Here is a 25,774-nt window from a genome sequence, read left to right as displayed (position 1 = left end):
ATCGCATCAGCAACATGGCCCTTTGTGTATTTCAACCTCCTTTCACTCTCACCCATACACAGGATCAGTGTTCAGGCCCTAAATATTCCAATTGCATTAGTGCTTTTTTGGCAGGTTTAATAAACCTGATCTGTTGCAAATTATCTGCCCATTTCAACGACCCCATAGTTTAAATTAATGCTGTGTCCATATTCCTTAAGTTTTAAACGCAAGTCGGCTCAGCACATTCTTTGCTGTTTGCAAACTTGCATTTTAATACAGGGCTCTATTTTCTTCATAACTTTTACAACCATTTTATTATAGCAACAATATCAAGCAAAAAACCCATCTGTAGACTCAAACATTCAAAACATAATGTTCAAGATATTTCCCACTTTCTTTTCTGTCAACATCTCGGTAGTATTCTAAATTAAAACCAACAAGTACTAACTAAAAACTTAGACCTATGTCACTTGTTGTACATGTGCATCTGATGGGTAGAGAATTCTCAGTCCCAAATCTGGGATAATTTCAATTTTTTGCAAATCTACTAATTTTTGTGTCATGTTATAATTAATTGGCAGATTATATGTACAGGTACACAATCCTTTATCTGGAACCCTTGGGGGACAGTGTGTTCCAAATTTCAGAATTTCAGAATGCCGTCTCCCCCCCCCCCCACCACCCAACTCACGCTGCCGGTCTCCCCCCCACCCGCCTGACTCACCCCGTTGGTTACTCCCCCTCGCCCGCCCGACTCACACTGCTGTCTCTCTCCCCACTTGCCAGATTTTGGAGCTTTCCGGATTTTAGATGTCCGGATAAAGGATTGTGTACCTGTATACTTAATAGAGTGGAAGGAGTGATGAATAGGAGATGTGGAATTCTGGAGATACATTTCCAACATTTAGCAAAAAAAAACAAAAACTTTTAATTAATAGAAAAAAAAGGAGAAAGCAATTGAAATATCAGCAGAAGGCAGTCACAAGATGCTTGGCAAAAGAAACTAGGTCTATGCTTAAAAATAATTTGATGAAAATCTTAAATGAAATGTTGAAAAGGAAGAAGGTAGCAACTTTAAAAAAACAACTGGATAAGAGAAACTTTTCGATAGGTTACAGAGAGATGGATTAATTTGACAGCTCTACCAAAAAGCTTGCTCAGCCAAATGACCTCCTTCATTGACTGACAAAAATAGTCAGCTGGAATAATAAATTCATTTGATGTTCTGGTTTCATTTTCTAATGAATAAGCCAATCATACCTTGACAGGAGGCCTCCCATTTGTTAAAACAATATTGTTCAGGTCTTCATGGACCCTGTCAAGAAGCCACAGGAGAAATTCTTGGGCATCATGTTGAGAATTACCACGATACTGGAAAGCATTCTTGGATACAACATTCTGAAAGACAAAATAAAGGATACTGGTTTACAAAAAAAAAAGGGCTTGTATTCACATTTCTAGCTCTATGGGACACCCAATCAGTTTAAATGCAGTCATGGCTTGGGCCACGTATTCACCACAGACTCCTGCAAAATCCAAACCGTCTTGCCTTGACCAAACTATTTAAGGGAACGCTTGCTCTAACGAATACATTGAAAGGAGAAGGAAGAAAAGATAGCACAGACTTCCAGCCATCCTTATAGGACACAGAGGTAAATGGAGACAATTTAAGCGCAAGACAAAATAAAGAGCAATCATACACAGAAAAATTATTTAACCGAGATTAACAATGTCAAGGTTACTTTCTTTCACTGCTTGGTACATGTCAATAGAATTGAGCAGATGAAGTTCAAGAGCAAGATTTTTTTTAAATTAACTACACGTAACGTGTAATAATAATAAACATACTACTATTTGAGATATTGGGAGAACTATGCTGTTGTGGCCAACACTGAACCTGTAACCAAAATAAATCCTTTATATTCATTTACCAGTTGTTGTATCTTAAATTTATTTAGACGTACAGCATAGAAGCAGGCCCTTCCAGCCCACAATCCCATGTCCCCCAAATTAACCTCCAATCCCCATATGTTTTGAAGGGAAACTGAAGCAGCCAGAGGAAACCCACACAGCCACAGGGAGAATGTGAAAACTCCTTACAGACAGCACTGGATATAAACCCGGATCATTTGCATTGGAATTGTGTTGCGCTAACCGCTATGCTAACCATACTGCCCCATCTTGCTGTGTATCTGAGGCTGAACTGTGCAAGTCACAGCAAATTGCAGCCTTCACTCACAATAACCATCTCCCAATAACAAAAGAAACACGAGCTTCATTTATTGCAAGAGCCATCTTACAATGATAATTATGGAGAACACGTGATATGTAGTTACCCAGGTGCCAAAGCACTCCAGCAGATCAACAAAAGTTGCTTTTCAACTAAACAAGAAGTTTTCTGCTTTAATGAATACAAGTTAAATCATACATACACATACTCAGCTTGGAGACAGGCATTTGGCCTAATTAGTTCAGGATTAACTATCCACATTCAAACTGTTCTGTAGATTTAGAAAATGGGTCTCTCAGCTAGCCCACTGAGTCCACACTAACCATCAAGCACTCATTCACACTGCACTAATCCTATTTTATTCTCCCCACATTTCCACCAACTCCTCCAAGATTCTATCACTCACTTGTGCCAAAGGGCAATTTAGTGGCATTTAACCTATCAACCCACACACAGATCTTTGGTACGTGGGAGGAAACAGAAGCACGTGGCAAAAATCTACACAGTCGCAGAGAGAATGTGCAAATCCTGCAGAAGCAATACTGGAGCTCAGGGCTGAATGCATGTCCTTGACACTTTGAACCTGCAGCTCTACTAGCTGTGCCACTTAACAGTGCTGTGTCTTTCTCCACATTTTGTTCACCACTGCCCAACCCTGACCCCCCTCTGCCCCTCCATCCTCATCCCTAGATTGTAGATAATGTGTGCATCCATCACAACTGTATCAAGTCTTCTTGCTTTTACTAATGATCTTTTTACACAGAGATCCCGAAGACCCGTTATTAAGCCGGCTTTGCTCATTTACACTGGCTTAATGCTGGGGCAGTGTGTCATTTTACACAGCAAGCTGGCATTCCGTGAGCAAAAGAGGTGGGACTTGTGGCATCAAATGTGATGTATAACAAACAAATCCTTTCCCATCCTGGTCCCGTCTTGCCGGCTCACCCTTTTTACATGTATGTCGATTCGGTGCTATGACTAAGTCCATCAGGCTTAAAGGCAGAACTGCAATGACCCCACCCCCACCACCCCCATTCAGTGTTGGTATCTTTTACACAGGTGTGGTGCAATATCCCTGCCTTGAAGTGGCTATGTAAAAGGGGCTTTAGTCATTCATTTAATCTTGTATCTTTTAGCTAATCATCCAAAAACTAGAAACAGGATTCCTCTTTTTAACCTGATAGTTCTACCCCCCATTACTTTAACTCTCCTAAATTAGTAGCTCAAAAGTCTTTTTGAAAAAAATATTACAACTGGATAAAAATTAGTTAGTTGCAGGACAAAGTTAAAGGGCAAATACAGAGGAGATATGACCTCATGTGATACGCAACAAGATTCTTCGTGGGATGATAGGAATGTTGAGAGAATAGACGGCTGTTCAAGGACATGTAATGCAGGGTGTAGGATTAAACCTGATATGCTGGAATTTGATTCAACTGCCTTCACTGGATAACACTGACAAATCTTCCATCAGATTCCCAAATCGATTAGGATGAGATAATCAATTACACAAGGTCCAAATGGCCTTATTTCACACATAGAAAGTGACAAGTTTATTTTCGGGGTGTCCAAAGCTCTCATCCCCAAAGTGTTAGTGAGCCATCTGAACACTGCAATCCTTCAAATAGATATGTTATATAGGTGTTCCAGAATTTGGTGTTGAAGAAGTTGTAATGTATTTAATTCGTGATGGCATGCAATTTTAAGGGAACTACAAGAGACATTTCTACACATCTGCAGCCACTGTCTTCTCGGCAGCAGGAGTTTTAAGCTTGCGGTGGCATCCTCATTGTGCCTTACGCCAGTAACCAAAGTGCACTTTATGTTCTATATATGCTGCAGTTGGAAGAATGAATGCTTCGGTCAATAAACAGGCTGCAAAGAAGTGAAGACCGATTTCAATGAGAGTCACAACTTCAAAAGGAACTAGAGATTATTGTTTGCGCAGCATCTCTATTAAGAGGTTTGCAAATGCTTCAGTCCATTCAAGCTGTGCTTAGTCCTGCCTTTTAGATTACGTACATGCCGTCTCCATTGAATTGACGGCCAACCGAAAATGGAAGAATTCCAGAATTTCAATCGGATTCAATATTTTAGCTGTATAGCTTTTTTTTTCTGTTTCTCACTCATAATCCTCTGCTAGTTTCATTAGGGTAGCAATCATCCTTATGGTGGTGTTTTCAGCATACTCGTAGGTCCTGATTATTGAGAAGGCGTGATTTTAGTACTAACATTATAATGGACCGAGAAATTATATAATTTGTTGTGTTGCTCCTCCAGGTGAATTTCCAGTTTCAAGTTACCAGATACATTATGAATCTACTCCATTCAGCATCATTGAGGATACTTTCCATGTTGTGTGACACTGCAATCTAAGGACAAGTGATGACGGACATATTCATACAGTGAAGAAGGTTCACTCGATATCTGTTGTAGATACAGGCAATCACTGTTTTACAAAGGAGTTGTGTTCCAAGAAATCCATCCCAACTATGAAGCCCCGGCTCCCATTGTATCGCAAGTTATAAGTAGAAATACAGCATTCCTATGAAATGAAATTTTATCTCAACTGTAATGAGTGCAGCAGCTGTTGGTTCATGATGGGAGGCCACTTAAGAGATTGTGCTTGTTAATTTCCAAAACACATTTCTAAGTGGCCAGCAGCTGCATTTGGAGACAAGGGTCATCAGATGTTCCAGCCTTAGTTTGAACAGAGGCAATTATTTTTGAACACGTGAGATATGGGGAAGATAGTTTAATGGCATAGCTCAAGATACAACAGCATTCAGATTTACAACATTTTTAAAAGTTACAATTTTTATCATATGTAATTTTGCCCCTGCACCCACGAATTCTACAAGAGTAAATTTTATTTCGTACCTCAGAGTTTTTAAAGGTGGTGATTTGTGAATTCTGTAAGGAAAAAATGAACAGCCGTAACATGGAAAGGGAGGAAAAAATAGTTTGCACTGTAAAACAATGTCCATTAGGACTTAGCAAATTCATTGGGTGATAGCAGGACCAGCTATTGTAACACTGAAGTGCCCCACACAGAGTCCATTCCCTACTTCTTCTAAGTCTTGTTCAGCAATTGAACCAAGCCTACCCAAACTCTTCCCTTACACCACATACTACCAACTGAGAGAGCAAGAAGTTTTACATCTGAGAGATCCCTGAAGAATCCTGAAACAGTAAAGGTGCAACTTTTTGGAAATCTACAATGTTCTATTTAAGCCACTTAACTGTGAAAATAGAAGGAAACAGCACACAAAAAAAATCCAAGAAGATAGAATGTAGGAGGAAAACTTAAAGAAAGCAAGAATATTTTAAAAAGTAATGTTTGAAATACAATTTAGATTACAAAACAGAATTTCAAAAACACATCATTTTAATCAAATTGGAGAATTTAATTTCTTCTTTTAATTGGACATACAGCACATTAACAGACCCTTCCAACCCATGAGCCAGCCAAATACACCAATCAACCCACAACCCTCATTGAAAAGTGGGAGGAAACTGGAGCACCCAGGGAAATTCCATGCAAACACAAGAACATACAAAATCCTCACAGGCAGCACTGGATTTGAACCTGCTCCCTGCTGCTATAATAGTGTTGCACTAGCCACTATCCTAACCGTGCTGCCCACTATTTTAGTTATAACAATAGCCTGGTTTTGCTTTCCCTGGAGTGAACGGGAACTGATGGAGGGGAAGCGGGCACCTGATAAAGGTACCCAAAATTATGATGTTATAGATGTGGTAAATATTATAAATCTATTTCCCCATAGTGAGGGTGTCTAAAACAAAAGGGTGAAAGTAGAAGTTTTAGAGGGGGGAAATGTTTTCCAGAAAGGGCACTTGAAGAGGTGATGAAAGCAGACACACATCATTTAAGAAACACCAAGTACCTGAATCTCCAAGATCTAGGCTGTATACGGAACCCAAGGCAGGTAAACGGGATAAGCATAGATAAGTATAATGGTGGGTGATGGGTATGCTTCTATGCAACCTTTATGACTAAAATATAACTGACAAAATGTTTGGACATGTTTGAAACCAACTGCTTCATGGTGTAGAATCCAAGAGACACAAACTTCAGCTATAATTAATTTTCAGACAATTTTGTAACAGGGACCATATCAAACCATCAACAGTTAACAAGCCACATTGTGGGTGAAGAGGCAAAGCCTCATAGGCTGAAAAATATTCATCACTTAAGCAATCAAACAGTAATAAGATCAGAAGTGTGAAATTTCAACTAAAGGCCTGCCACAAGACCAGGAGAATTGCCCAAGTCCTTTCCTTACCAGATGTTAAAAAAAAGCTACAATGTCCAAAGAATAAATCATTTTCTGTTTTGAAGCTGAGCTTTTGAATGCACAAATGATTCATAAAACAGAGTTCAAAGACTCCTTGTAGACCCCTACATTGTTATACTATGTAGGAGTTCTGACTCTCACTCAACCCTACCCCATACTCAGCATCAGCCCATGCAAAATTCTATCACTTAGACTTAATGATCAAAACATTTAAAATACTCACCCACAGGCATGCAGAATGGAAAAACAGTCCAATATCAGCACCATTCTCTATTGTGTCTGTAATGTGCAGATTCACAATACTGGTATCTTCTCCCCATCCCCACCAATTAGGGCATCAACTCTCATTTTTTTCCCCCCCGAAGATGAATAGCCTCCTATCAAGGATATGCTAGCTCCCATAAGAACCCTGTTAACACCATTCCCTACTTATTTCCCTGCATTCTCATTCACATGCCCATCAACGTCACCCCAATTCTCCTACCAGCCATCTACATGAGGAATATTTTACAGGAGGCAATTAACCCACCAGCCAGCTAGCTCTGGAATGTGGGAGGAAACTTGAGCCCCTGGAGGAAACCTCACAAAGTTTCAGGCTAAATGTGGAAATTTCACAGTCAGCACCAGGGATCAGGATTGCATCTGGGGTATCAAGAGCTGAGGGGAAGCACCACTCCCACAGATGTCAAACTGCAAGGACAGAACAATACTGCCAAGACCAAATACAAACCATGGGGATTCTGCATTGTTATCACCAAGATACGTCATGCCAAAAAGGCGGTGACTCATGGAGTTTGCAGAATTGTTCATGTATCAAGCATCTTGTCACTGCCTCACCATACCCCAGATTTCCCAAGAGCAAAACATTATGCCGATCCATCTTGTTTACCAGAGGATTAAACTTATTGGAGGTTGGGATGGTCAACACAAAATGAATACTAAAATAATTTGATGCATTCAAATATGATGAGCTAAAAATTAAGCAATTCTGTAAATTCTCAAGTCAGGTAGCATCTGGAAGAGAGAGAAGGCCAGTCTTTAGGTTTGATGAGTCATCATTTGTGGGGGTTTTTTAAAGAAAGGATTGTGCAATATCTGGTCTAATAAATACAAATCACATTTTAAAAATATTAATGTTTGAGAAGAGCCAAACTGAAAGACCTATACTCCCCCAAACATTCTTAAACAAACATGCAGTACTTAATATGTCACATATATTTTCAATGCATTCTTTACATATGAGATTAAATTCAAATGATTCATATATTTTTTATTTACTATAGGCAGGGGAATGGCCTAGAGGCAAAAAAAAAATCAGACTATTTATTGAATAGCAAATCAAATATTGGGTCAAGGGAGAGGCCTACTCCTGCTTTTATTTCTCCATCTACACACAACAGCCAAGATAGATTGAGCAATAGGAATCGCCAAGTGTTGCAGATATTAGATCTACCACCTCACAGTTCCAACAACCCAGGTTTAAAGGTGCCTGTGCTAAATTTGCTTGTTCTCCTTGTTAATGTCTGGCTTTTCTGCAGATGTTCCAGTTTCTTCATAATGGCAATGGATTGATAGTTTAAATGGACACTGCAAATTGTCCTCAGGTGGCAAATGCATGGTTCAAAAGCAAGTGGCAGGGATACAGCCCATCAAACCAACTACCATTCCCAAAGGCAATAGCTGATTTTATCTCTTGACCACTTTGTCACAACCATCCCCAAATCCCCGAACTCTAAATGATATAAAATTTGAGATAAAAGTCACAGCACAGAAACAGGCCCTTTGACCCAGTTGATCTACACCAACCAAGATGATGTTGGCTCGCACTTCATGCACTTTTCCATTTTGGTGAAGAGGAATGTAGATCAATTGATGTTATTGAAAATACCATCTCAATCTGCTCCATCATATTCTTTAACAGTCCTTACCTAAAAGGTGTGATAGGTTGCATTTCTACTAGCGAACACAAACATGCCACAAATGAATTGGCCCCCCTGCTAAAGTCTGGGAACAGTTCAGACTGTAAATATCTAATGGGTCTGAACTTCTATTCTACTTTGCATCATCCTCAAAAGGTAGCTGGCCTTCAGCATGGGGAGAAAAAAATCTAGGAGAAAAAGTTAAATTCAGCCTTGGTCATATGCTCAATTCACAAGTCAGCATTTGAAGTGTGAAGTCCAAAGATACCAAGTAAACCATTTTTTTCCTTTCCAAGTCACTACATGCAGGTTTGCAAGAGAGTGAAATGGAAAATGATTAGGCAAATTAGTGCAACAAGATTCAACTGCAAATAAATGAAATGTACATTTTTAATCCCCTGTTCTGCAACAGCTGTCTCATAACCTAAAGTTTCTTGGATTTTGTTTTCCAGTGACTGGATTTTTTTAAAATCAGTGTACCTAAAAAGGCAAAGTCATCAACTGGTCTCACATAAAACTAAAGCCCCACCCGAGTTTGCTATTATGCGAAATCTGGAGATATTTAATCCCATTACAAAAACAACATTCCATGAATTCAATGATCACAAAGCATCTGCAGTTGTTATTTCCAGGAAATTCATACTACCTACACTAAGAAATCCCAAAGGAAATGCTACGTTTCCATAACAGAATGGACACAATTAATGCTGTGTGCAAAGAAGCAATTCAACACAAAGTAGGTGTCTGGAGTTTAAACAGAAGAGCTTCCAAAACTCACAGAAAAATGTAACTCTTTTAAATGGATAGAATCAAATTCCTCTCTAGAAGATGGCTCACACCTGCCCAACCTTGACGGAACAAATTACCCATGATGTAGAGCAATTTCGATTCAGAAAAATTAACAATCGGAAATGTACTTCTAAGATTTCCTTTTTCCTTTAACAAAAAACCAGTGTGGAAAAAAAATCCATCACCAGTGTTGCTACTACACACTAGCCAAAATAGTCAGATCTCTATGCCCTGCCTTTATTCCATTTCTCCCCATCTTATCATTTCAAATATTTGTTCAGTTAATGCCTATGTACACCATTTACACACACATTCATTTCAATCATGTAGGAAAAGAAAATTCAACTTTCTTCATTCCACCAATAGCCACTGGAGTTTATCTAATCATCAATCTCAAATCATACCAGCAATGATAAAAATCTCATTCAATTATTTTAACTAATATAAAAGACATTAGATTTTCAAACCTTTCATCACAATTAAAGCTTCTCATTGTTCATACTGTAACAATAATATTTGGGGAGAATTTATAAGATTTAAAGTAGGTTACATATATACACACATTTTAAAAGAGATCTTATTTGAAAGACTGAAGAATCACATTTCAGGATCTCTTGGAGAATGGAAGCAACTTTCACAAGTAGGTGTTAATTGAACTGATGTCATAAAATCAATGACCATTATTTGGAACTGGAGCCACTATGGCTAGTGGAAGCTCTTTTCAAAGGTTTTGACAGAGTGCACAGAAAGGTCACTCCTGGATTGTTTACCTAATATAACTTGAGAAGAAAGAGCTCCTGTTGTTTGCTAGAGAAGGTGGGGGTTTTGCAAGACATGAGTCACATGCTCTCTTTGGAGTTGGCGTTGGAAAAGAGAGAGAGTTGAGTTAACAGCTCAGTCAGTCATCATGTGGGACACTGACAAGTAACTGAAAAGTGCTATCTAGGGAAAACTCTTTGAAATTGATGAAAGCAAGTTCCAGAGCAGTAGATGGCTGGAAGTGCTATCTGTCTGATGTTTCTCTTGAAATAGAGGAAGGAATGGAACTCTGTGGTAGCTTGAAGAAAGAGGTTACCATCTGGAAGACCCTGATGGGGCAAGTTTCATCAGCGAGACCCTGAGGTGACTAGTGGTGGTACCTCAGTTGTGGAAATCCTGGAGCAATAAATATCTCTCCCTGCAAACCCAACAAGAAAGTTCCTGAGTGGTAAACATTTACCTTTCAAGCACAAGCCTGGTGAATTTTATACATATTAAATTCTGTGCACAGTATGGTGATTGCCTGCAACCAGAGAACTTGGAAGAAGGAAAAGTGAGATTGAACTTTGAATCAAATAACTTTTCTTGAATTTACACACACATTGCATACATGTGCGCTTAATTTGGGTTAGTATAAAGTATAGTTTAGTATAAGTATAAAGATAAGTTAAAGTTTGATTCTATTTTAATGTTTGAAGTTGATTAAAAATAACTTTTATTTTGAAAGCCACTTGTCTTGGTGAATGTCTATTGCTGCTGGGTTTTGGGGTCCTTTGGGCTCGTAACAATACAAAATTCAAGAATTAATCCTGGGCTATATCTTTCCATGGCATGAATTATGTATTGAGCTACTTAGGTCTTGTGCACATCCAAAGATAACCTAACAATTGCCTCATTGCAAATCAAATTGCCACATCATCATCTATTTACCAAATCCCTGGGCATGCAAATAAAATTGTTGTGAGAATGAAAAAACTTGGTGACTGCTTTCCAAGCTTTACTCATCTTAATTATACAGTTACAGTTAGAATTTAAAAGGCGCGAGGCAGCAGCTAGAAGCTGATTGGAGAAAGAAGGTGATTTGGGTAAGAGAGGTCAGGTGACCCAAGGGGCAACAGCAGCCAGGATCAACTAAATATGAAATCCAAGCTCATTAACAATTAAGAATAACTTGTAATATTACATTCTTCCCACTGTTGGAATCTAGAGGTTAAAACATTATGAAAGAAATGATTAATTAATAATTTTATATTTACTGCATGGTTCAGGGAAAAAGAGGAATGTGATTAAGTGGCAATCACAGCATGGAGCAAAGTTGGCTGAGCAAAATGGTCTGCTCCCAAATACAGGGAGAGGAAATGCATAAAATGATTTAGGAGGAATGCTCAAACTGAGGAGGTGTTAAAGAGAACAGCAGAAATTGGCCAGACAGGAACAGAATGGTGATTAGAAATATATGGGGATGAATTAATTTCTGATCAACACAACAGGATAGTCTGGCCTGGAGGATTAAGATGGGAGTGCTACACCCCAGATATCTGCAAAACAGGAGATGACTTGTGATAACCCTTATGCAAAAAGATCTAGCAAAGGAAGACAACTTTTGTTCTATATGATAATGAAATCTAGCAAAGGAAGCCAACTTTTGTTCTGTATGATAAGGTTGACCTATATAAACTGAGCCAACTGGACAATAGGGGTCAGTCTTGGGGAGTAGCTCACTGTGCAGGTGACCTATGAACTAATGACTGACCCAGAGCTCTGTTAAGTTTTATTCTTGTGCTGTGTAATAAACTGACTGTTGAACCGAATACCTTCTCCTATCACTTCATTCAAAGAACACGCTGGACTCAGACCACACATAGACTAAATTAAGAGTAAGGTAAAGCCAGAGTCCGACAATTTGGAATCTAGAGGTTAAAACACCTCCTAAAAAAAACATGACCCGTATCAGGCAACATTTTACGCAACTATCCCCATTCATATAGATTGGTAGGTTTGGATTTCCTTAGTTCTTGTGGAGTTACTGTTTAATCGTCCTCCACACTATGGCATGTCACATCTTCTTTCTCCTCCAGCATTGGTTCCACATAGGAGATGTGAGGATTGCCTGTGCTTCTGGACAAGGTGCCACATCTCAGACACAGTAGACTCCAATCCATTTGGGCACCTGATATGCTGGATCACTGTCCAGGAATTCAACTTGATCTACAAGTGGTTTGTTCTTGTTACTCCTCACAAACCTTCTTAGTAGTAGGGATCAAGGGGCCGTTAGCCAAGATGGCAGTGAATTTCCATTGGATGAGCATTGGAATGCAAAAAAAATTCATGGGGTGTAGTATTTGTTGCTGTGCACAACAGCGATCTTTGGGAGTCTAGTACCTCAGCAAGGCCCAGTTCCCAATGCTTCTCGGCAGGTGGCATGATCTAAGGGCCTGTCATATGATGCCGTTGAATCTCTCTACCTGTCTATTTCCAATTAGGTGGTATGGGGTAGAATGGCAACCCCACTCTGGGGGAGATAATCTTTCAGATCCTTAAACACAAAAGATCCAGGTCCAGGCATTTGATCACTGTTGGGAGTATGCATATTGGAACATGGAAAGGCAATGGGGAAACATGAGTATTCATCAACTACTGTAAGTAGATATGGATTACATGAAGCTATAGGCAAGAGTCCCTTGAAATCAATACTAAGCTGTTCCATAGGTTTTGTTGCTTTGATAAGAGTCCCTCCTGGTGGGTGATAGAATTGAGACTTTAGTTCAGCACAGAGCCTGCATGAAGCACAAGTCTCCTTGTCATCTTCTGTAGAAAAGGGGAGATTCTTTGCTCTAACAAAATGCAGCAGTTGAGTTATTCCTGGATGACAAAGTCCGTTGTGAATGTCAGTGAGTGTGGAGGTAGTAAAGGCTGAACAAGTGCAAACCCAACTAAATGTAGCAACTGTTCCTGAACCTGGTGGTGTAAGTCTTGTGGCACCTAGACCTCCTTCCTGATGGCAGCAGGGAGAATAGAGTGTCCACAGTCAACTTCTTGGTTTTGGTGACATTGAGAGTGAGGTTGTGTTAATACACTATTCAGCCATGTTTTCATTTGCCCTCTTGTTTGCTGACTCATCACCCCTTTTTATACAACAAACTACTGTGGACTTGTCAGTGAATTTGTAGATGGTGCTGTTGTCATACTAAACCACACAGTTATGTGTAAAGTGAGTAGAACAGGGGGATTAAAATGCAGCCCTGTGGTACTCCATTATTGATGGAGATGTTCTTACCAATCCTCACTGATTATGGTCTGGAGGTGAGAAAATCCAGGATCAAATTAAACAGTGGGGTATCGAGGCCCAGGTCTTGAGTTTGCTTTTCACTTTTGAGGGGATGATGGTATTAAATGCCGATCTGCAGTCAATAAAGAGCATCTTGATGAAGTTTCTTAGCTGACCAGGTGTTCCTGGGCTTTGTGTAGAGCTAGTAAGATGACAAACTGGAGTGGATGTATGTCTCCATTCAGACAGGAGCAGACATACTTCAACACAAGACTTTCAAAGCCTCATCACTGGATGCAAGTGCCACTGGTCAGTCATCATTTAAGCAGATTACCACATGCATCTTTGGCTCCTGAATGTTTGAAACAGGTGTAACAGAAACTAAGCAAAGAAATATGAATACACTTTTTTCCTCATGACCACCTTTTCTTCACTAAAAGAAACAAAAAAAGGATAATTTTCTTTACCAAATTGATGTAGGATTTGGAAGTCAATTTTCCACTCAGGGCAGTTTGGAAACAAAATTACCCAGGAACAGAATAAGAAACCAAGCGTAAATTTCAGAGACTTGACTAAATGGGAGAGAATAAACATTGGGAGAAACTAGCTTTTTTGTCTTCAAAATCAAAATAATGAGTGGCAAAAGGATCGAGTTAATATCCCATCCAGAAAGCAAGTTCAAAGTCCTTCAGTGTGGAGGGAAAATACAAACCAGTTAAAAATAAATTTTGGTCTCATATCCAAAAGTAGAATAGATTTTCAGATAAGATGAAGGAGTTGAAACAGCTGGCAACACGCATTACTACTAAACACAAGAAAATGAAAAATGAATGCAAGCTTTCTGCAGACTGTTGATCTTTCTACTTAATAAGAATAGTGGCAATGTGAAAGCCAAAGGATTCAAACCATTTGGGAAACTATGCAGCATTAGTGGTCAAATGCTTTGAAATATACTGAATAAAAACTAGAAAAGTATAAACATTTCAAAAACAGGCATCATTAAACTGTGTGGACCTAAGTATACTGTTCATCCTACAGTGATCTGGCATATGCAAATAAAATGATAAGTGATCAAATTATTGCATAAGGCAACTCTGACACAGTTTAATTCCCACATGGTCTCTGCAGGACTAGCTCTTTCTCAGAGCTTGATGTATCACATATTCTTGACAAGTTTCCCTATTGTCATTCACCATTTTAGCATGGTTTCACTCAGTTTTATCTCTTTATGGATTTTTGATCTTCTATTCCTTTTGATATCTGTGCGACATCACTGGCACAGAATTGCAGTTTCATGTTTGCCAGAATATATGCTGCATTTCAAACACAAGTTCAGGACACTTCTACTTATCAATAGCACCAAAACAAATACATCCATTTCAGACATACAAGGACCAAAGTTCATACGGATGAAACCCTACCTTCTGAGAAGAGAGGACCTTCATGAATATTCTCACACTTCAATTCGTCAGATTCAAAAAATGTGGGCAGACAAAACAGAATAGTTCCAAAATGTGTCTGGTTAAAATTAACTTACATGTATCTCCAATTTGGATAAAATGCACTATGTCATAGAGACATTCAAATGTTTTTGTTAATAGTGAGAAATTTACATCTTTCTTTGTGCCACTTGCTGGACACAGTAACAACTCAGATGAAAAACTATCAGTAAGTTAATTTCATCTTATGGATAGCACAGGACAGTCACTAAATTCAAATGCAGCACATTATGACACAACTATTTCTTGTAATTATTTACAAAATAGAAAGAATAATTTCCCCATTCTTTAAAAACTGAATTGATGTTAAAGGGTTATAAAAGCGAAGATTCCAAATGAGTTTTATGAACATAGAATTTGCACTCATTGGTATAGATCCCTTGCAACAACTAAATTTCAATTTAACATCCTCTTCAATTCTAGCCCATCACTACAATGTACAGAAAGAAATTCAATCTCAGTTTTGGTGATCTGTATGTGGGAACTGGGGAGTGGAGGGAGGGAGGGAAATCCCTCCTCTATTTTTGCCTTACCCAGTTTTCTTTTTAAAGACATACATACGGATACAGGCCATTTCAGCCAACACGTCCATGCCGCACAATCTACAAATTCACCCTGGTATGTTTTGAATGGTGGGAGGAAACTGAAGCCCCCGGAGAAAACCATGCAGACATGGGAAGAACGTACAAACTCCTTAAAGACAGCACAGGATTTGAGCTCCCATCCAGTCCCAATCACTGGCACTGTAAAGGTGGTGTGCTAATCGCTACACGAACCATGCCACTCTTCTGAACACCAGATCATAATTACAGTCTCCCACTGCTAACTCTGGTTAACTCAGCATAGGCCAAGAGACAAAATCCTGAAACTTGCTGAACAAAGAATGCAGTAAGCAAAAATCAACCCTACAAAATTTCAAAACCCTACAAAATCTTCAAATGAACCCTAAAGGTTCTTTGGGTGTTCGGGGTAAGTGCAACACATTGTTTGTTACACAAAAGCAGGATATATTACATATGAATATGTCTTTAAAAGAGATAGATTGTGGGGATTTAGTGTAGGTCACTTCACAAACCAATACTTACAAAACACATCTCATTTAAAATGCCAGAGCTTTGCTCAAGCCAGACTTCCAGGCTCCAAGTACCTTTCCAAAGACAATGAAATTGCTTTGGAAGGTGCAACTGGACAGTCCAGGCTCAAGTGCTGATAACGATCTTTCAAAGATTGAGCTTAGAGTCTTGGGAGTGGTTGTTTGGTTTTCACAAGGAGAGCAAGAGAGAGCGAGCGAGAGAGAAAGAAAGGTAAGTTCTGCAGTAGCTTTTGGAGGCTGCAATATGGCAAGCTGGCAGGCTTGTTGAAAACCTGATTTTGAAGATGGGCTGTGAGTTTTGAGTTCAGCCTGTTTAAAACTGTTGTAGCCCTAACAAGAGGAAATGGCTGGCTAGAATGTTTCTCCTGAAATACGGGAAACAGAGGAACTTTGTGATGACCTGGAAGAAGAGGTTATCATTTGGAAAACCCATGAAAGGGCGAGTTTCTTCAACAAGACACTGAAGTGGCTGATCAGAGGAAATCAGTTTTTACGGGTGTCCAACGAGCAACAAATCTCTCTCTGAAACCTACGAGAACCTTCCTGAGCAATAACTATTTAGCTTTAAGCACCAGAACCTGGTGAAAATTCATAAATGTTAAATTCTGTGCACAGTATAAGAATTGCCTGATACCGGTGAACTTGGAGAAGTAAGAAGTGAATGATTGGATGATTAAAGCAAAGAACTTTCCAGAATATATACGCATTACATACAATTGCACTTAGAATTAGCAGGGGATTGTTAAGTTAATTGTTATAAGTTAAAGTTTGATCCTGTTTTTATGTTTACAGAAAATTAAAAGCGACTTTTGTTTAAGTAACCATTTGTCTTGAATGAATTTCTATTGCTGCTGGGTTTTGGGGTCCTCTGGGCTCGTAACAATACATTCAACACACCAGCAGCATCTGTGGAAAGAGGAACAAAGTTAACAATCTAGGTCAAGACTCAGATCTAATGAATGTTTCCAACAATTCTTGTTTTTGTTTCAGATTTTTAGCATCTGTAGTGTTTTTTTATTTTTGGAGACACAGGTTTTTAATCACACTAAAGCATACTTCACTCCACCATTTATCAAGCAGGTTGTATGGTAATAGTACAGACAAAATACCAAATTGACTTGAATTTATTTTTATAATCATTATTTGTAGTGGTATGAAGTTCAACGCAATAGAAAAGTTGTATGTAACACAGCAGACACATGAGGAAGCAAAAAAAACAAATTACATTAGTATCTACATTGAGATGGTCATTCAATTTACATCATTACCACACTTAGATAGTTCTATCATTGGGCTTCTTAATGAGACAGTGCATTACAAATCATACATTGAAAATAATTAAGTTTCCTAATACCTTGGCTTAAATGAATTGCCATCAAACCATATTTCTGCTCGAGTGTGGAGTAAAAGATATACAGCTGTGGCTATCTTTACAGAAACAGTAACAGTACATAAATGACTGGATGTTAAAACTATTCATTGTGTCATCCTTCAATGTTTTATTTAGAGAAAAAAACAATCCAAATGTCATGGCTCTTTGAATTTTATTTGAATTGTTGCTTGGAAATTAGACACCCGTGATGGACCTCTTCAAACGTAGACAATTTGGTCAAGATCGCTGAAATTCTTCTTCTCAACTCAATGTTTTAATGCAACAAAAATCAAATTTTAAAACTTCATGTTGCAGTTATTCAAAACATGGGTTTAAATAATTTTTTTAAAAATCAGATTAAAATTATTGATGCAGAAATAGCAAGATCAGAAATTGCTAATACAAAATTACCAAATATGTAACAAAGCCCATTAGATTCAGGGCAGTTAGCCTTAGCTAATTTTAGATTTTATTATCAGGCTGCTAATATTCGCTATCTAATCTTTTGAATCTTGTAGCGGGCAGGCCAAGCGGCCACAAAGTGCAGTGGGCTGAACTGTCACCCATGTGGTTGGCTGAGTGGCCGCGCAGCACCGTGGGCCTGGTTGCCACTCACTCACCTGGCCGAGGGGGGACACATGGAGCTGCGGGCAGGGTCGTGGCGCACTCCACCATTTATCAACGAACCTACAAGATGGCGCAGGGTTCCCATCATCTTTACTTTAAGACATGCGCCCTTGCAGGCATGAGAGTTGCGGCACGGAGTGATGTTACTTCTGGTCCCGGATGTCTGGACCAGAAGGGATTTAAAAGAGGAGATAAATTTGAATAAAGAGTCTTTGCTGACTAACACTGTGTCTGGTGAATTCATTTAGTAGCTCTACTGGGGTAGTCGCTACAATTGGTGACCCCGAATGCAAGATTCAGCCGAAGCTTGAATCCACAATCAACATGGATGGAACAACAGCAGCAGCAATTGCTGACACAGCTGAAGTTAACGCAGTAGGCGTTCACTTCCCCCCCTTTCAGGGCCCATCAGCCTCAAGTGTGGCTGAACCAGGTTGAGACTCAGTTCCGTCTTCATGGAATATCAGCTGAAGACACTAAGTTTTGGCACATCGTCGAGGCACTGGACACTGCTACAACAGCCAAAGTAAGTGAATTTATTGGCCACCCCCCAGCAGAAAACCAATACACCAGATTCCGACAGTTCCTCCTGGACACCTTGGAATTAACTAGGGATGAATGGGGCATGCGGCTTTTGAATATGGAGGGGCTAGGCGACAGGAATCCATCCGATTTAATGAATGAAATGCATGCGCTAGCAGACAGTCATTCCAATTGCTTTCTTTTTGAGACTTTATTCCTGGTGCAGCTCCCGGGTCATGTCTCCATACCAATTGCAAACATGGATTTCAGCCGTCCTCACGACGTGGTCCAGGAGGCTGACAGACTACCACACGCCAAGGCATGAGTCTACCCACATACAGCCCATGTTCTCAGCAGAGACATCTCCCGTGCCCTGCGCACCACCCATAGCTGCGGTTCAAACAAAAAGGGACGGACGTACCAACAGGGCCGAGAATGGTTTTAACCACCGCCGATGGGGGAAAAATGCTCATAGGTGCGTGCCCCCATGTGGCTACCACAGCGGCAGTGGGAAGCCTGAAAAGTTGTCAAGAAACAACAAAGCCAGCTGCCAGTAGAGGCCTCGGTACCTGGCACAAGTCCTAGCCTCCTCTATCTTCATGATGATGCTTATAAGCACAAATTCCTTGTGGACAAAGGCACTGAGCTCAGTTTGCATCTCCAACATACTTTGAAAAGATGCATAAGCAACAGAGACTCGCCCTTCAAGCTGCAAATTGGATGCAGATTTCCTACCAGCCCACGACTTGCTAGTTGACGTTAAGCTAAAGAAACTAGTCAATGCCACTACTTTCCAAACATACCCTTTGATAAGCAACAAACGTTGAGTCTCTCTACTCGGGGTGCACACTCTACGCACACAATACTTTGCAAACAAACAAAATGGATAAAGCAATATTACATCTAAGCAAAGGTACTATGAGCTTGGGGAAAGAGCCCTCAAGGTATTGTCTTGGCAGCTGAGGGCAGAGGAAGCGACGAGGACATCAATGCAATCCAAACTGGGCCAGAAAGGATTTCTTAGAAACCAAAAGAAATAAATTAAGTGTTTTTGCAATTCTATATGCAATTATATAAATTAGAGTTGGCGGGGGCGGGGGGGAGACTTGGACAAAATGGAAGAATTCTTGTCCAACTTGGAATTGTCAAATTTAGAATCTGAGGAACAGGAAGGATTAGATACTCCCTTCTCAGAGGAAGAAATAGTAAAAGCATTGAGTTTACTGCAGCCTAGCAGGTCTCCAGGGAGGATGGGTCCCTCCTGATTTTTATTTAGAATTCAAGGACCTGTTGGTGCCACTGTTTATGAACATGGTAGAACAGGCAGCTGAGTACCACACCCTCCCGAAGTCTTTTTCGATAGTAATAATTATGGTAATTCCTAAAAATGATAGGGACCCATTAAAGCTGTCCTCTTATAGACCAATCTCACTTTTGAGTATGGACAAACTGACTTGGTATCTACCAAAATTAATAAATCCAGATCAGGTGGGATTTGTTCAGAAAAGACAATCAACAGACAATACAAGTAGGCTACTTAATATAATTCACCTGGTACAGTCAAGGCCAGATCCAAGTATAGCCATGTCTCTAGACGCTGAGAAAGCCTTTGATAGACTGGAGTGGGATATTTTGGTGAAAGTGCTGGAAAGATTCAGGTTGGGACATTCATAAATTGGGTTAAAGCACTGTACCACAAACCCAGGGCCAAAGTTGTCACTAATGGACAGATATCTCCAGCCTTCCCACTGACCAGATCGAGGAGACAGGGTTGTCCGCTATCCCCTGCTCTATTTATATTGGCTATTGAACCGTCAGCGGAAGCCATTCTCCAGGATCCAGGCATCAAAGAATTTAGAGTGGGCCAGGAAGAACAAATTATTTTGTTTGCAGATGATATGTTGATATATTTGACAGAACCAGTAAGATCATTGGCCAGGTTGCAGACTATACTGGAGGACTATGGCAAAATTTTGGGATATAAAATTAATTATGATAAAAGTGAATTAATGCTGCTAACAAAAGGGGATTATGAGAGAGTAAATTTAAGTGGCTATAAAAGGGAAGTAGTTGGGAATAAGGATAGATTTACAAAATTTATACAAATTGAATTATCTCCCCCAACTTGGAAAGATTGTGGAGGACCTACACAGGTGGATACACCTGCCTATAACATTGATGGGCATGGTTAATTGCATTAAAATGAACGTGATGTCAAGGCTACAATACTTCTCAATCTTTGCCCATACCAGAATCTACCCCTAATCCAGAACAAATTAATCCCTATGACTATGGGTTACAAGATCCTGGACACCTGGTGCCAGAAAAGGATCATGTGTACTGAGGACTGTTATGAGAAGGGGCAGCTCATGTCATTTGAGCAATTAAAAAACAAATTTGACTTGTCAAACAAGACCTTCTTCTGCTACCTTCAATTAAGATCATTTTTGAGGGACAAATTAGGTCCATCTATGGCCATGCCACTGTGTAGTGACATGGAAGCTCTATCTCCTGTTCCAAAAGGAGAGCCTGGAACTGGGTCTCCAGAAAGTGAGGCAAAGATGGGAGTCATCTCTCCTATTGATCAAGAGTTAAAACATTCTCCAACAACAGTGACTGGGCAGCCCCAGTATCTCTAAGAATCTTAACTGGAACCTGTGATTTTTTCCATCCTCTATTGAAACTAAGCCCTCTGACACAAAAGTTTTCAATACATCAATAACATCTTTACCAGGTATGGAACATCTCTTCTCATTAAATTCAATCCTTTCTCATTGTCTGAATACACGCTTCTGGAAATATCTCCTTTTCTCGTCACTTTTTCAATACTAAACAATTTGCAAGAACATGACCAGGTATCTTACAAAAATCACATACAAATCCAGAAGTTCTGTCCTTTCCCACCTTACCTTCATCTTTTTTCTTAATATTCTCCCCAGACTTAATTTCAGGCTTACTCGTCTGCTCCACATTAACCCTCTGAAAAGGCTTTCTATACTGAAATTTGTTTTTGTGAATCAGAGCTAACCTAGGTGTTTGTTGCAACATCCCCAGATCTTTCTTATCCAAGTATAATTTAATCTCATTTGGAACACGCCTTTTAATTTCCTCAATTAATATCAATTCTCTTAATCTGTCAAAATCATTATTTATTCCTTTTGAGGTGCACCAACGGTCAAAACATATGGATTTTGCCCAAGGAAAGTCCGTTTAAGATTGGTTCCATGTTTTCACCTAAATTTTTGCCTATATGCTTCTGGAACCAACTCATAACCTTTCAATACTGCTTGTTAGACAGTAGCATAATTTGCCACTTCCTCTACAGTCAAATTAGAGTATGCAATTTGTGCTTTTCCCTTCAATACACTTTGGAGCATAAGAAGCCATTTTCTTTTGGCCATCTTGAACTCTCAGCAACCTTTTCAAAAAGCTAAAAATATGTATCTACATCTCCCTCATCAAAAGGAGGAACTAGATTTACCTCTCTATTCACCAAAAACCTCTCCCCAGGAGTTACAGCCTCAATTCTCTTTCCTCCCTCCATCTCAATTTTTAACTTCTCTAATTGGAACCATCTGTCTCTTTCATCTTCCTCCATTTTCATCCTCCTCCCTCAGTTTTTCACCCTCTGCTTCATACTGTTGTTTCTGCAATTCAAACTTCAGTTTCTCTTTCTTCTACCATCCATTTCACTCTCTTCTTCCATTCCTCAATTTCTCCAATTCAAAAGATCCATCCTCCAGAAAACTCTGTCTTTCTCAACAAATTTTCCCTCACCTATATATTTCACTATAATCCTCTGTATTTATATTTTCCTCATCCAATGATTGACTTCAGCCAGCTTTAAATCCTTAGCAATGACCATCAGTTCTTCTTTTCTTTCCCTCTGCATCTTTGCAGGTGATGGGTTTAACAAAAATGTACTAACATCCATTGCTGCTGTTTTCCAACACACGCAAGCTTTAAATTAGCTGGGGAAAACAAATTAACTAATAAATCACAAAAACTCCAAGTTTAAGATCCCAAAACTCCAATTTTCAATCCAAAAAGATGAATCCCCAATTTGTTACAGGCCCAGAGGACCACAAAACCCAGCAGCAACAGAAATTCACCAAATCAAATAGTTAATTCAACAAAAGTTACTTTTAATTTTCTTTAAACATAAAAACAGGATCAAACTTTAACTTATTACTATTAACCTAACAACCCCCTTTTAATTCTAAACCCACGTGTACGTAATGTGTATATGTTCAGAAAAATTCCTTGATTCACAGTGCAATCACACTTCTCATTCCTCCAAGGTCACCGGTATCAGGCAATTCTTATACTGTGCACAGAATTTAACATTTATGAATTTTCACCAAGCACTGGTGCTTAAAGGTTAAGTGGTTACCACTCAGGAAGGTTCTTGTTGATTTCAGACAGAGATTCGTTGCTCATTGGACATACACAAACTAATTTACTTCCATCAGTCACTTCAGTTGCCAAAGAAACTTGCCCCATCAGGATTTTCCAAATGATAACCTCTTCTTTCAGATCACCACAGAGTTCCTCTTGTTTCCCTTATTCAGGTAAAACACTCTAGCCAGCCACTTCCTCTTGTATGGACCACAAGGGTTTTCAACAGGCTGAACTCAGAACTCACACCCCATCTTTAAAATGGGGTTTAAACAAGCTGCCAGCTTCCAAAAGCCACTGCAGAATTCGAACTGAATTCTCTCTCACACACACACACACACACACACACACACACACACACACACACACACACACACACACACACACACACACACACACACACACACACACACACACACACACAAACACACCAAGCAAAGGCTCTCAGTGCCTCAATGTCTCATTTTCTGCAAGGCTCTTGCATTTTAAATGAGATCTGTTTTGTGAAGTGTTTGTTTCTTTGTCATCTACAATCTAACCCCCCCCCCCCACAATCTCTCTCCTTTAAAACATATTTATATATAAAATATAATATATCTGTCACACTAGGAACAGCAATTCCTGAACGACGTTGGTCTGACTTTTGTCGAGACAGCATGACGGCGGTTATTAACACCAAATATAGGCTGGTGTAAATTTGCGCCACAAGAAATTCCATGAGGTTAAACCAGAAATCCCTGAATTGCGTTTTAGGTGTGGCGTAGAGACAGGAACATATGTGCATTCAATATGGCTATGCGCCAAGGTGAGACCCTTCTGGATAGAATTAGGGGACATTTTGAAAAAAATTACAGGGGTGGAGTATCTGCAGGATCCAGCGCTGTTCCTGCTGGAGGATATTATGGACAAGAGTCAGAGATTGTCCAAACACCAAATTAAATTCATGAAGGTCACCTTGGCCGTGGCCAGGAAATGCATAATGGTTACCTGGAAAACGGACTCTCAGCTAAGCACAGCAAGATAGAGCACAGAGATGCAGAGCTGTGCTCCCCAGAGAAAATTATTTACAATTTAAGAGAGAGACATGATACATTCGTTAAGGTGTGGCTAACATTGAAATACAGGTGTGATTAACCTTCCCAGGGCCTTTCTCAATCTTTCTTTGGCTTGGCTTCGCGGACGAAGATTTATGGAGGGGGTAAAAAGTCCACGTCAGCTGCAGGCTCGTTTGTGGCTGACCAGTCCGATGCGGGACAGGCAGACACGATTGCAGCGGTTGCAAGGGAAAATTGGTTGGTTGGGGTTGGGTGTTGGGTTTTTCCTCCTTTGCCTTTTGTCAGTGAGGTGGGCTCTGCGGTCTTCTTCAAAGGAGGCTGCTGCCCGCCAAACTGTGAGGCGCCAAGATGCACGGTTTGAGGCGTTATCAGCCCACTGGCGGTGGTCAATGTGGCAGGCACCAAGAAATTTCTTTAGGCAGTCCTTGTACCTTTTCTTTGGTGCACCTCTGTCACGGTGGCCAGTGGAGAGCTCGCCATATAATACGATCTTGGGAAGGCAATGGTCCTCCATTCTGGAGACGTGACCCATCCAGCGCAGCTGGATCTTCAGCAGCGTGGACTCGATGCTGTCGACCTCTGCCATCTCGAGTACCTCGACGTTAGGGGTGTGAGCGCTCCAATGGATGTTGAGGATGGAGCGGAGACAACGCTGGTGGAAGTGTTCTAGGAGCCGTAGGTGGTGCCGGTAGAGGACCCATGATTCGGAGCCGAACAGGAGTGTGGGTATGACAACGGCTCTGTATACGCTTATCTTTGTGAGGTTTTTCAGTTGGTTGTTTTTCCAGACTCTTTTGTGTAGTCTTCCAAAGGCGCTATTTGCCTTGGCGAGTCTGTTGTCTATCTCATTGTCGATCCTTGCATCTGATGAAATGGTGCAGCCGAGATAGGTAAACTGGTTGACCGTTTTGAGTTTTGTGTGCCCGATGGAGATGTGGGGGGGCTGGTAGTCATGGTGGGGAGCTGGCTGATTGAGGACCTCAGTTTTCTTCAGGCTGACTTCCAGGCCAAACATTTTGGCAGTTTCCGCAAAGCAGGACGTCAAGCGCTGAAGAGCTGGCTCTGAATGGGCAACTAAAGCGGCATCATCTGCAAAGAGTAGTTCACGGACAAGTTTCTCTTGTGTCTTGGTGTGAGCTTGCAGGCGCCTCAGATTGAAGAGACTGCCATCCGTGCGGTACCGGATGTAAACAGCGTCTTCATTGTTGGGGTCTTTCATGGCTTGGTTTGGCATCATGCTGAAGAAGATTGAAAAGAGGGTTGGTGCGAGAACACAGCCTTGCTTCACGCCATTGTTAATGGAGAAGGGTTCAGAGAGCTCATTGCTGTATCTGACCCGACCTTGTTGGTTTTCGTGCAGTTGGATAATCATGTTGAGGAACTTTGGGGGACATCCGATGCGCTCTAGTATTTGCCAAAGCCCTTTCCTGCTCACGGTGTCGAAGGCTTTGGTGAGGTCAACAAAGGTGATGTAGAGTCCTTTGTTTTGTTCTCTACACTTTTCTTGGAGCTGTCTGAGGGCAAAGACCATGTCAGTGGTTCCTCTGTTAGCGCGAAAGCCGCACTGTGATTCTGGGAGAATATTCTCAGCGACACTAGGTATTATTCTATTTAGTAGAATCCTAGCGAAGATTTTGCCTGCAATGGAGAGCAACGTGATTCCCCTGTAGTTTGAGCAGTCTGATTTCTCGCCTTTGTTTTTGTACAGGGTGATGATGGTGGCATCACGAAGATCCTGAGGCAGTTTGGTTGAGCCTGAAACATTGGGGCATTTAAGAGGCTCTTAGACAGGCACTATCTGTACTATCACAACAGTCCAAGAGGTCAGTTCATGGTCCATAAAAATGCTCATTAACAACATGCATTAACAACAACAGCGGCGGCCCCAGTCCGGGCACAGGGAGAGCAGCAGCGGCCCCGGCCCCGGTCCGGGCGAAGGGTA

At 40.4% G+C, this 25,774-nt stretch overlaps 1 protein-coding gene across 3 annotated transcripts in view; it reads right to left on the bottom strand.

The window, feature by feature from the left end:
• Positions 1-25,774, bottom strand: part of usp31 (ubiquitin specific peptidase 31) — a 157,751-nt gene that overhangs the window by 90,734 nt on the left and 41,243 nt on the right. For all 3 annotated transcript variants that reach the window (XM_069906522.1, XM_069906523.1, XM_069906524.1), the window contains exon 3: positions 1,243-1,380. In XM_069906522.1, the coding sequence (XP_069762623.1) occupies positions 1,243-1,380 (138 nt within the window). The remainder of the gene's footprint in view (positions 1-1,242; positions 1,381-25,774) is intronic.

The sequence above is a fragment of the Narcine bancroftii genome, chromosome 12 (genome assembly GCF_036971445.1).
Source record: "Narcine bancroftii isolate sNarBan1 chromosome 12, sNarBan1.hap1, whole genome shotgun sequence".
NCBI classification, from domain to species: domain Eukaryota; kingdom Metazoa; phylum Chordata; class Chondrichthyes; order Torpediniformes; family Narcinidae; genus Narcine; species Narcine bancroftii.
The sequence above is the reverse complement of the archived record's forward strand: the minus strand, read 5'-3'. Positions and strand labels throughout refer to the sequence as shown.